The sequence below is a fragment of the Haemorhous mexicanus genome, chromosome 6, assembly GCF_027477595.1.
Source record: "Haemorhous mexicanus isolate bHaeMex1 chromosome 6, bHaeMex1.pri, whole genome shotgun sequence".
Taxonomy (NCBI): domain Eukaryota; kingdom Metazoa; phylum Chordata; class Aves; order Passeriformes; family Fringillidae; genus Haemorhous; species Haemorhous mexicanus.
The window spans coordinates 25,203,165-25,216,456 of NC_082346.1; the positions used below are offsets into that span (position 1 = coordinate 25,203,165).

Below are 13,292 nucleotides of genomic sequence, written 5' to 3' on the forward strand. Positions count from 1 at the left end.
GCCTGGAGAGGAGAAGGCTCCAGGGAGACCTGATTGCTGACTTTCAGTACTTGAAGGGAGCTTTTAAGAAAGCTAGGGACAGACTTGTAGCTGGGCCTGTGGCAGTTGGACAAGGGGGAATGGCTTTAAACTGAAAGAGGGTTGATTTAGATTAGATATTAGAAAAAATTTATTTACTGTGAGGGTGGCGTGTCACTGGAACACAGAGAAGCTGTGGGTGGCCCATCCCTGGAAATGTTCAAGGCCAAATTGGATGGTACTTTGAGCAGCTTGGTCTAGTGGAAACTGTCTCTGCAGTGGTATTGGAACTAGATGATCTTTAAGGTTCCTTTCAACCCAAGCCATTCTGTGATTCAGTACATAAAAGGAAACCTGACTAAATAAAGGGTCACAGTGTGACAACAAAAGGAGCCCCATTGCTGGTAGTGTGGTAGTCTCAGCTGGGAATTTTTGGGTTTTTGGCTCAATGCTAATCAAGAGGCAGAAGTAAGTCTCTTCTCCCTACTAACAAGTGATAGGATGAGAGGAAATGCCTTCAGGTTGCACCAGGGTAAGTTTGGATTGGAAATTACAAAAGAGTTATCAAGTATTAAAACAAATTGCTCAGAGAAATAGTTGAGTCCCCAGCTCTGGGAGTTATTTAAAAGATATGTAGCTATGGCACTTAGGGATATGGTTTAGTGGTGGACTTGGCAATGCTACATTTGCAGTTGGATTTTATGATTTTAAAGGTTATTTCCAGCCTAAATGATTCTATGATTTAGTGGTGGACTTGGTAGAGCTAGATTTATGTTGGACATGATGATCCTAAAGGTCATTTGCAGCCTAAATTACTCTCTTGATTCTAAGATTGTTGGTGTCCTGGGGAAAAAAGCACAAAGTTAATTTGGATTGTGTTTGTGAGCGACATAAAATCTGGGCAAGTTACAAGTAGTGAAAAGAGGTGAGTTAGTGGTGAACTTGGGTGTGCTGGGTGGGACAACATGGAGTTTTATGACACTCTTAAAGCAGTCACGTGCTCTCAGAGCAGGTGGGAGGGCTGGCAGGATGCATGGTGGCCTGGGGGCTGCTGCAGGAGCAAGGGCTCTTACAGCAGCACGGTGGTTCACTGGTTTCACAGGGCCCCAGCTGAAAACAGAGCCCCAGCTGGGCACGGTGACCAGAAAGTAAAGGCAGCACTTGGACACAAACAGGGCAATCCTGAGCAGGGGCAGGGGGGGTGTTATCTCGGTGCAAGGTGCTGCTCCTGCCAGTGTGCTGCACAGGAATGTTGCTGATAAGTAGGAGGGAGTTCAGGGAGGACCAGGAGAGGGGCGGGCTACATAATGTTCTATGCAGTAAAACACAGAGCTCCATGTGTAAAGTAAACACAGTGTTTATTTCTTCTTCTTTTTCCCCTTTATTTGGAGCCATTCAGTAGTTTAACCAGAACTGAAGGAAGCAGCACAGTGACCTTCCTTGGCAGGAGGTCAGACTGTGTCATCACAGGGTTTCTCTCACTCTGTAAGACTCCGTGGGGCAAGAGTGGGAAAGCAGAAGTCATTTTATCTTCAGAAACAAATGTATGCATCTCTTCCTACTGAATGATTGGGGGATATGGGTGCTTTAACTACAGGTGTCCTGTCTGCCAGGCTTCCAACACAGGTGGTTGTTCTGACTGAGAGCATCTGCCCCACAGGCAGCATCCACCTTTCCTGTGATAGTGCAGGCCCCACAGCTGATCATTGTGTCCACCATAAATCCAGCTCTGGGGCAGCACCTATCTATCTCTTCTTGTCTTTTAACATTTTTCTGCTTCCCAATCTTTCTCCCTCTTCAGTTGCTTTACTGCAGACCATGCAGAAAAGACTTTCTCTTCTCTGAGGAGGCCAGGTACACCCTGATTGCAGCACTGGCTGCTGAATGGACTGCAGAGCTTTCCTCTTGCTCCAGAGAGCGTGGACCAGGGGCTCAGCCTGCCAAAATAATGAGCCCTTCTTTGGCGTTACTGTCGCTTTCCTTCTGAGTGGCTGTGGCAATTCTGAAAGAAAATGTGTCTTGTTTTGGATGCCCTGTAAAGGCTTAAAAGTGTATGTGTTTGCCTGTGTCTAATTGTACTTACGCTAGGGCTTTGCTTTCAGACCACTGTATGAGTATTAAGTAACACTCCTTGATAAAGGCTTGATAAACGTCTTTAAGGCTGTACACTGGCACGTAAGAAGTTTGATTGGAAAAATGCATCATTTGTCCCCTGGCACAAAGCAGAGCCAGAGAGGTTGGGAATGGCATTCCTTCTTGTGGTAAATAGGGCAGAAATGCAGACCAGACTTCCATGGCGTTCAGGCCCATACAAGCATGTGTGGAATAAGAAAATCCCTGTCTTCAGGGGTTTGTGAACATGAATTTAGAAATGCCCGGAGCCAAGTCATGATGGGGATAGGCTCTTCCACCAGTTTCCCTGACAGAAGTGGTCTCATGAGCTGTGGAGGCCCCTCTGTCAGCACTGCAAGTATGCAGCATAACAGAGCGTGTCATCCAGAGGACATGGAAGGGGCCATCACAGGGGATTTTTGGGGAGCAGCTGTGAAATCTGTCTGATCTGGTGTGGTACCTGAGAACAGTCAGTTTGTGTGCCTTAGAGGAAGTCTTAAGATAAGTGCAAATGGAGAGATGAGCAGCACGCTAATTTATTCCTTTTCTCAAGCTGAGAGGCTCTTATGCTTAGTTGCCCTTCCAAAAATCTAAATTAAATCCATTCCAAATTATTATCACTTGACATATCTATATTTTCTCTTCAGCACCACCCCATGATGGAAGGGGGAGGGAAGTGTTATTGTTTTGGAGCTTGCTATCCTTAAACATCATTAAGTGATTGATGATTCTGTGAAGTGTCTCCTGGCTCTTGTGTTGAGCAGAGGGAGAGGCATTTTCACTACGGCAGCCTTGCGTGCCAGAAGGGTGGAGGTGGCTCAGCTCTGGCTGCTGTAAAGGAACATCACAAGCATGACTTGTGTAATCTTGGTGGAGTCCCAAAGGGCGCTGTAGGCACTTACCTGTTCCTCAGAGGTGTGAAGAGCACACAGAAAGCTCTATGTGCAGGGGTGTAGTACACTGTATTCTGTTCCCAGATGGAGACAGGCATATGTATGGTTTATAGGCAGATCCTGGTTCAGTGCCCCAGTCTGCATTCCTCTTTCTTGTCCTTCTGCCCCCAAAGACTTGCTCTGAGGTAGTGGTGCTCCATGTTCCCATAACATCTCACACCCATCACTCTTAAATCCCATGTGCAGCTGGAACTCCCATGTGTGTTATTAATGGGCTCCCTGAAGAATCCTTCTGATTCTCCATGCCTGAGGTTGCTCTCTGGTGTCTCGTGCTCTTCACCTGACCTGCAGCTGAACTGCTCTTCCCTCCTCAGTGCAGGAAGAGGTTTCCATGTGCACATGTGAATGATGGTGTGTGATGGCAACTCTTGGTGCCAGGAGGGAGCCTGATCTGCTGGCTGCATCCCGGCCTGGGGGAGAAGGCTGTGGTTCCTGGGGGAGCAAGGTTGTCATTTCTCAGCTACTCATATTTGTACTCCCTTCCTTCATTCTTTTTCAGAACATGAGTGAGAACTTGAAGGATTGTTTGATCCAGACCCAGGCTTCCTTAGGGGAGATGGTGACGATAAAAACAGAGGCCTGCTCTCCACACCGGGACCAGGAGTATGGACAGCCTTGGTATGTGGCTGAGCTTTGGTCTGATGGACTCTAACCCCTTCTCTCCGCCTACTTCCCAGCTTAAAGGTGGTTTTGAGGAATATACCTGAGCTGCTTGAAGTTATTAAAGCTCTTCCTTGTGATGTCTGCCTTGGGGTGTTTGACAGGGGTGGTCACCTACTCGTGCACCTAGTGTAGCTGAAACCATTTTCTGCAGATCCTTAGCCTTAAGGATCTGATACACCAGCTTTTGGCAGGTTGGGTGGCAAGTTTAGTTATTTCTCTGCTACAGTTGTGGGACTGCAGGAGTTGGTCAGGCCCCATTGCTTCAGCTTCTCTCTGTGTGCAGCCCCAGCATCTTGCTAGATTAACATCATCTATCGTTCCTCCTCAGCTCTGGAAGGCCTGACCCGCAGTCCATGGAGATGGAACCCAAGAAACTGAAAGGGAAACGGGATGTAATCATGACCAAGAGCTTTCAGCAAGTGGATTTCTGGTGTAAGTGTCTTGTGAGTGAGGGAAAAGCATCACTGCTGCTAGTGTAGACTTTGGTCTTCCCTGTCAGTTAGGGGCGGGAAACAGGGGGGAAAAAAAAAACCAAGGACAAATTTGCATTCTCATCTGAAAAGACTGGCATGGTTGGTAGGGAAATTGTTGCACAAAAGCAACTTGTCCCTGAAGGGGCTAGGCAGAAGTAGGGAGGTTGGAGGAAAGCAAGCTGGAAACATGAAAATGTGCATTGAAAAACCCTGAGAGTCTGGAAAACCCAATGACCTGAATTCAAAAACTGCAAAGGGAGCATTGGGCAGATGACAACTGTTTCCCTCCTATTCTGGGAAGAAAACTGGTGCCATTTATGTTGGCATACCTACAAATTACCAACTGCGTCTCTGTCTGGAGACAGGACAGGTGCCTGGGATGCTGTCTCTCTCCCAAGCTCAGAATGAAGGCTATATGATGAGGGTATTTGTTTTCAGGGATGCTTCTTTTACTTCCATGTGTGGGGAATCAAACCTTTTGGCTGGAGGACTTGCTGCTAAGCAGGGATGTGCAGGGAGCCCTCAGCCTCTGTCTCTGCAGGCAGTGATGGCTTTCCACATGTGTTCAGCCATCAGTGGCAAATACAATGCAGGGCACCAGGGCTCAGGCAGGTGCAGGTGTTGGTGGGGGAGGTGTGGGTTGGGGCAGAGCCCGCGTTGAGAGGTGTGGCAAAACAAGGGAGCAGCCAGTGAAGCATCTGTGTGTGTGTAGGCTGCAGTCTGGGGAGGGGGCTCAGCTGGCCAGGGAGAGGACAGGGAGCTGTCCTGAGGGCTGTGCATTATGTCTGCCCTACCTAACCCCTGTTTCCTTCACATCTGCAGTCTGTGAGTCCTGCCAGGAGTACTTTGTGGATGAGTGTCCAAACCATGGCCCCCCGGTGTTCGTGTCTGACACGCCAGTGCCCGTTGGCATTCCAGACCGGGCAGCGCTGACCATCCCGCCTGGAATGGAGGTGGTTAAAGAGCCCAGTGGGGAGAACGACGTGCGCTGTATGAACGAGGTGATCCCCAAAGGTCACATCTTTGGGCCCTATGAGGGGCAGATCTCTAGCCAGGACAGGTCTGCAGGATTCTTCTCGTGGCTGGTGAGTGACAAGTTTCCCCAACTAAGTGACACCTCAGCCATGCAGTTCAGAGCTGGGAGAATCACAGGCTTGTGGAAACCTTAGCCCTCTTCCCCCTTCTTTAAAGGTCTTTCACTGGCCACATGGGCACTACATCAGCATTGGCCTGCCATAAATATTAGCAGCTTAAGGGTATGGATGGATGATCTAAAGATTTCAGAGTTCTCTCGTGGGCCCCTAGCACTCCCTCCCAGTCTGCCTGAGCAGAAGAGGTGTCCAAAAAGCCAGAAAAAATATCCAGTCCATCAGGAACTGATCTACATGCAGATTTGAGCACCAAAACTTTTTTCCCCCTCATACTACATGGCTTGGTTAGCATATGAAATAGAGAGATCACTGAATCAACACACGTTATTTTGAGAATTGCAGTATGGGACTTGAGTTATTATTTGGGAAAAAATTGAGAGCTGCTGATATGAAATGGTCCTCACACTTTTCTGTCTGTAAAATAAACGTGTGTCTCAGCCCTGTCCCAAAAGGGAAGTTAATATGTTTTATCCCAGGTTTGTTAATGGTTTTGTCAGCTGCATCCACAGTTACAGATATTTGTACATAGAAAAATGGCTCTCAGTCAGTTCAGAGTAGCCTCTACACACTCCAGGTCAGCAGCCTGTAGTACCAGGAGAGCTGAGATTCACAGTATGGAGTTTCCCACCATGACTCAAGGCTAGAACTGAAGCAGTGATTTGAGATTCATAGACTTTCTCCTGCCTGGACCAGCTGGTTGATGTGCTGCATCCATTCTCTTGTTCCACAGATCGTTGATAAGAACAACCGCTACAAATCCATTGATGGGACAGATGAAACCAAAGCAAACTGGATGAGGTGAGTCCAGTTCTCTTCTGCCTTCCCTTTTGGGACTCTGTCTTCCCAAGAGAGGCCATCAAATACTCCTTACTGTTTTGTGTGTTGGAAAACTAAACCAAAATATCACCACCATTTTGCAAATGGTATGCTTGTACTCTTTCAGTATTTATTGTAATTAGTATCTTTGACATCAGATTCAAAGAAAGGGTGTAAAAAAAGACAAGGATGTGTATATGGAGGATTGCTATTTTCTGTAATGAGAATAAATGTTAAATATGATCTTATTTATCCGCTCTTACAAGCACTGACAGGTCTCACTCCATTTTTTTATTCATTTTTTTTCTGTTATGTTCAAATATTTGCAAAATGCTTTGCATTGCCCTCAAGGTAACATTTGATTCTGTTTGGGTTTTTTTTGTCCCAACTCATTTGACAGATACTGAAAGAGGTGCTTTTTTTTGCTTTCTTTCTGGGCTGCATTTGAAGCCGCTGTCCGTGCTGGCTGTGGGTTGGCAGTGCCAGCTGTCCTGTTCGAGGAGAAGGGCGAGCTGGGCGGCTGAAGGCAGAGCTGAGGCGTGTGCTGGCGCTCCCTCTGCTGGCCCCGCGCCTCGGCAGAGCAGCCGGCACTGCCTCTGCTCCTCAGCTGCAGCAGGGAGGGACCGTGGGGGCCATGGGGCAGTGTTTCACGTGTTGGCATATATCTGCAAAACGTCGGTCACTGAGGCCACTGAGGTACGTGTGGCGAGTCACCGGAACGGGGCATTGCTGCACAGTGAGGCCCCTCAACCAGCGCTGCTTCTGTGGGGAGTTTTGGAAGTGGTTATTATCAGCAAGGCATTTCCTACAAGAGTAAGGCAGGTGGGATTACCTGGTTTGATGGCCTGGGTGTCTAGGATTTTCAGTTGTCCCTCCTTACGGGAATAAAAAGCATGAAGTGCAGGTAACTGCAAGGTTGACCTATCTGGTCATATCTGGTTGCACTACTTTTGGCCGTTTCAGTCTTTCACATGGATAGCAGCTGTTCTGACATTTATGTTCATAAAGTTCAGCGAAGGATTTCATTTTTCTGTAAGGATTCCAGCTGTTACAGTTGTTCACTGCTGGATGAGATAAAATACTAGACCAGGGCTGAGGCTGGAGTCATCATTTCAAAAAGAAGCAGTGATACAGTGAAGAGATATAGGTAGGCAGACATGTATCTAGAAGTAAAGAATGCAAAGTTCAAAAATCTGCATAGAACTTGATATTTGTGATTTGCATAACAGTGAAGCAGGGGCAAAACACAGTCTTGGAAAGCAAAAATTCTATGATGAGCTCTTCTTCCTACTGCCGTGAACATAAGTTTCATGTCTGGATTTAAATAGGCATGACTCGTGATGCTAACACCAAAAAGCCTAAACTTGTATTTGCCATGGTTCAGTCTCAGTATGAGTGTGGTCTGGGCTATTGTGTACAGCCTTGAAAGGCACGGAGGTTATGGCTTTGTGCAAAGGGGATGTTTGTGACCCCTCATGGGAAGGGTGTATCAAAGGGTCTCTGCAGGCTATATCAGTCTTACTGACCTTTCTGATTTTACTCTTGAAAAGTGCTTATAACCAGTAGTATTATGTAGATTCTGACAGCTCAAGTGGCAGTAGGAGTCCTCAAAAAGTCTTGATTTTGTTTGTTAGCACCTTTTAGACTAAGATGTGCTCAATTTTCTGTGCTAGAACATCACTTGACACTGAGATCACACACAGAAACCACGCTTGACTCCGGGACGCTGTAGACAGCGCTCTTTTTGTTTTTCAGATGGTGCTCTTTGCTATCACTCACAGATGGAGTGCTTTGCAAAGCAGATCTGCTCACCTTCTGGGTAGGTGGGTATGGCATGGGGAGGGCAGCTTGGGCTGACTCCTCTCTCTTCTTGTAGATCTGGCTATTGTTTCTGTTGTTTGAATACCACACCTGAGTCCATTTTCATGTTGCCTGAGGACAATATATACACTGCAGCACTTGCTGGTTTAATTTCAAGTGCCTGTTTACCCAAGGCAGTGGATGACAGGGAGGAAGGAGTAACAAGTGCAGCAGATGGCATGTCAATGGTAACATCCTCTTGCCCTTTCCCTCATCAGTTAGTTAGTCATGACAAACTCCTGATGCTGGGAGCATGTTCTCCTAAGCTGGCTGCTGGCACATGGCTAATGCACCCTTCATCTCTGCCCAGAGTAAAGCCCTGCTGTTTGCAATACTTCATGAAACTCTGTGACTTCAACATATGCAAACATCTTCCTCTGTTTTTATTTTTCTGGTGGCTATCTACTGTGGATTGCAGCAAGCAAAATTAATGCTTTCTTGGACACAAACCATAAATTGCTGCTGATGGCATCTCTTGGGGCTTCTGAATGGTTGCAGAGGACCATCCATTTTCCTGGTAGCTTCTGAGAAATGCTCTTACTCAGTTGTTGGTGTCCTCTAAAAAGAATGGATCTGACAAAAAACCAGAAGTAATTCAGAAAGTCCAGGAAAGTCTATCTTTCTGTGTATCACTTGGCCCAGAACCAGATGTAGGATAAAAACTGGCAGTGCCTAACTGAACTGTTGAAGTGTAGTGCCTCATGTTTGGGGTTTCCAGGATATTTTGAGCATTTATAGTCTGTAATCCTTCTTACATGCGAGTTCCTGAAGTCTTTGTCTTTTGACACAGTATAAATTCATCCTTTGCCTTAGCCAGTGTGAAAAGGCTGAAGCAACACTTTTTCACTGCTTTCTCCTTTGCCTTCCTTTCTGCCCCCTTTCCTCTCCAAACATAGTGACAGAGATATGGGGAGCCAGGCTGTCCTGTAAGTCTTCCTGTATATCCTTATAATGGAGGCATTTCTGATTTGATTTTCATATAATAATAGAGCTTGGAAGGAAGCTCTGGTCAAGTGTTCCAGTAGCCTGCTTAAAGCAAGACCAACTTTGACTAGTAGACCTTTTAAGTACGAAGCTGCTGTTTCAACTTCACAGGACTTTTTAAAAATAAGCAGGTTACTGTGACTGCCCTTGTGTTCAGGGTGAGTAAAAGCCACCAGCCTAAGAATGTAATTTTTTTGAACATCATAAACTGATTTCTGCTACCTTGCAGCAAGCGGAGCAAATGTTCTTATCTATTACAGAGTCAAATTTTTGCAGAGCGAAGGGATCCAAAATTACTGTGGGGCTGTGATCCTCACAAAGCTCTTGGAAAAATTACATGCTTTTTTCTTAGAGGCCAAGAAAAGTGGAGTTCATTGATTGATATATTTGTGGGGTAATCATTAAGTGCCTACTGTTCAGTGTGTCTTGCACTTTCAGATTAACGTGGGCTGAGGTGTGAATTCACAACCTCACAGCTGGGGCTGCTCTGGAGCTTGCTGAAACTCTCATTGCATCACCAGAGAGGTACTTGTAGATAGCAGTGACTGCCTCTAGGTTCTTAAGGTATGCTAGAGGAGAAAAGGATCCCTCTGACAGTAACAATGTCTGCATTTTTATTAGGAGGAGGTTGATGTGCCTCTTAGGAACCTAAGATTAATTGAATTGTGATTAAAACTGGCCAGAGCTCATTACTCAATGTGTGGCAAGTTTGCTATTGGAATTTGTAAGTTAGATTGTTTTGACCCAAGTCGTGCCAGAGCATATGAGTGGAAACACTAAAATCTGAATATCCAGGCCTACCATAAGCTGTCCTAAGTGCACTTGATGGGATTTCCTGTCTGGGGAGAGCAAATAGGGCTCTAATTCCCCTTCGGGGCAGATTTGCAGGTGACAGTGGCTGTGAGTTTGGCAGAGAAGAGGGGGCATCAGGTTTTATAACCCTGTGTCTCCAGAGAGTGCTGTTCTGTTCGGCAAGCTCAGCCCTACCCAGAGCAATTTGCAGAATATTGCTACTCTTTTTCACCAGAGCAGCTTGTCAGTGGAGGTTTGTTGCCACCTCATGGAGGCACTGATGATACTGTGCAGTCATGCGTGCCTGATGAGGACATACACCAAGCCCAGTTTTGCTGAATGTGATAAAAGTCAAACTGTAAACGTTCCCTTGCTCAATGTTTCATGTAGCCTTTTCCCTTCTTCTTGTGTTCAGCTGGAGAACTCCTTTTTCCTTATAAGTTTGGTGAGTTTTTTTGTTGGGGTTTTTTGAGCTTCAGGGTAACAGGTGCTTTGCTGGCTCTCCATCATTTCATTACCATCCTCTCTAAACGCTCCTTCTTTCTCTCTATAAGTGAAACTTCACCAAGAGAGTATTTCAAGCATTCATTTATGTTTGTTCCTGTGAAATGCATCTGTGCACTTAGGTCCCAGCTCTCCCTGATGTGGCCTGGATTTGAGCAGCTTTTCCTACTGGTTTTCCAGCTTTAACCAAACTGACTCTTGCCCTAATGGCAGGCTGCAGTGTCAGTGAGATTGATTAAACAACAGTGTTAAGGACACTAGGAAGGAACTAGAATGCCATGGCTCAGCATCTTTCTATAGGTTCAGACAGTCTGTTTTCTCTTTCCTTATTGAATAGATCTACTGCCTTCTTTTTATTTTTTTCCCCAATAACAAAACATAGTACTAATGTTTTGTTTATTTTTATAGTTTTCTTTGACTGTGGCTGGAGAAATTAACACATACCCCCTTTGGACAAAACTGCTTGTTCTCAGGATAGCTGCCTCTTTTTCTCAATGGGCTGAGGCCACAAGTAGTTCATCTGAAGCACCAGAAACTGGTTGCAAGCTCATGTTGGTGGCAGTGAAAGAAAGCCTAGCCAGGAAAATCAAGTGGGTGGCCTCATTCCTTTTGAGAACAATGGGAAATGGCAGCCATTTCTGGGTGAAACAAGAGCTTGCTGTGAAGCAGACAAATGCTGGATGTAGAAAATGCTGGAAAAAGAGATTTTTCCTTAGGGAAAGCAAGTTGCAGAAATTGCCCACCAGTCTAGTCAAAAGCTACCTACCCTAAAAAAAATCCAATTTGATGAAGCCTTTTCATGATATCCTGCAAGTTGTAACAGAGAAGATGGTGTAAAAGTTTCTATTGCATGTTATGCCAGGTAGAACAATAAGATATGTTTCAGGCCTCTAAATTTCCTCTAAGTTTCAAGCAGTGTCACATTAGAAGCTAATTCACCGCTCTGATTGCAAGTTCTCAATTTTTTTTTTCTGTGCACAAACTGTGGCAAGTGATGTGAGGCTGAACTGAGAATCTTACACATAAGTCAGGGCATCAGACGATGTGTAAAATTTAGTTTTAACTTTAAAGCTGAGAAGGCTCCTTCACACTAGTGTTGCTTGGTATTTTTTATTTTCTTAAGCTTGAAAATTGCCTTCTAAAAACAAAACAGCTGCCTTTTCCTGGTGAGAGGTTGTTGTGGGTCAGGGAAGCTGGATCCCACCAAACTCCTCTGCCCCAGTACTGCACTGGCCAAGTGGTTGGATGCAGGGGATTGCTTTGCACTGATTTCCTTTTACCCAATTATGCTTTGCGGGATGTTCAACCCAAGGAACATGGCTGAACGAAAGAGGAAGCCCAAGTTTTCCAAAGAAGAACTGGACATTCTGGTCACTGAGGTGACCCGAAATGAAGCCATGCTGTTTGGGAGGGAGACAATGCGTCTATCCCATGCTGACAGGGACAAGATCTGGGAAAGCATAGCCAGGCAGATCACATCAGTCAGCCAGGTCCCCAGGTCTGTAAAAGACATTAAACACAGATGGGACGACATGAAGAGAAGGACCAAGGACAAACTGGCACTCATGCAGAGGTCCCTCTCCAGCCCCGGCGGCAGCGCGGGGCAGCCCTCAGCCATCGTCCTGACTGCCCACGAGAGAGCCATCAAGTCCGCGCTGCGTTCGTCCCACCAGAGGCACGGCTGCCAGGGAGCGGATCTGGACGTGGTTGACAGCCTGACAACAAGCTGTAAGTATCACTGCCTTAACACCTCTTTGTCTCATGCTTGCATATCTCAGTTTGACACCAGAAGAGCATTATGTATTGTGTGAGATGGCTGGGTTCTGGCCTGTCCTTCTGCTGTGGTTGGTTTCTGCTCTGGTGGTTGTGGAGTGTTGAGATGGATTGTTTCGAAGTTAAGGTCATCTTTTGTGTTTATCTAGTTCTTTTCCATACTGTCATCTGAGAGTAGATAATGGATTATAAGTATGAATTAATCCTACAAGTGAGGGAGCATCTGTAGTTGAAGTATGACTGCCTCCAGTCTGTGGAAGAAGTGCTTGTAAAGGTTAGGATATCTTCACCTTGATAAAACAGCAATGCTACCAAACTGAAAGGCATCTGCCTGTTGCCGGTGGATCACTTCCAAGAGAGCTTTGAGATCAGTGATCACTGGTGTTCATTGCTGAGGCTGGGCCACTAATGATTTCTCAGTAGTGGTCTGAAGGATCAGCATGAGCACTGTAGACAATAATGACTCCTTTTTCACTGGTTTTAAAGAAACTGCTGGCCCTGCTTTTGAAGTTAATCTTCTTACACCACAATTCTCAGACACCTTCCACTACTAAACCACAAGCTGCTTTGTGCAGGTCCTTTCCAAAGTTTTGCACATAGTTTTCTTTTGTGGAGGTGCAGTTTCTTGTTTATGAGCTTTTAGGGATACAAAGGAGAGAAGGAGAAGATAGCTTCTTGGGAAGTGAGTCAACTACCACCTCATGGGTGGCGCTATCCTACCACACTAGGTCTGATCTCATATCTGAAATTGTTAGTGGGAAAGCAAGAACAAAATCTTCCAGAACTGACAAGGTGGGACTTGGTCATTCTTTGCATCTATCTTGGAAGGCAGTTGCACTATTTCAGAGGTAAAAAGAATACAGGTTATACAAGGAAATAGTGGGCAGCTGCACCAAGTGAAACCTTGTCTCTTCTTACTCTTCATATGCCTGTACCTGTGAACTGGCACATCACTGGATATTTATCAGACTAATGATAGTTTTCCTGTGGTATCTTGCTTTAGTTTTGATTTTGCATCAAGTGTATTTGTCTAATTAACATCGGGTCTTTTGCTGCTTTGTCTGATTGCCTTGTTGTCTTAGTGATGCCAAGCCACGTAGTGGCTTTGCAGAACACACTTTGAGAGCCAGCAAGTACAACATCTACGCTCTTCTTAGTGCAGAGGATGTAAGGAATGATGGGGGAGCAGGATT

At 45.7% G+C, this 13,292-nt stretch overlaps 1 protein-coding gene across 6 annotated transcripts in view; it reads left to right on the top strand.

Moving 5' to 3' along the window:
- PRDM11 (PR/SET domain 11) overlaps positions 1-13,292 on the top strand; it is a 48,903-nt gene that overhangs the window by 14,290 nt on the left and 21,321 nt on the right. For 5 of the 6 annotated variants that reach the window (XM_059849297.1, XM_059849299.1, XM_059849296.1 and 2 more), the window contains exons 2-5: positions 3,583-3,701; positions 4,075-4,178; positions 5,042-5,304; positions 6,101-6,168. In XM_059849297.1, coding sequence (XP_059705280.1) covers positions 3,586-3,701; positions 4,075-4,178; positions 5,042-5,304; positions 6,101-6,168 — 551 coding nt within the window. In that variant the 5' untranslated portion in view covers positions 3,583-3,585. Of the gene's footprint in view, positions 1-3,582; positions 3,702-4,074; positions 4,179-5,041; positions 5,305-6,100; positions 6,169-11,638; positions 12,055-13,292 lie in introns of all 6 variants that reach the window. The other variant, XM_059849301.1, reaches the window with a different exon arrangement.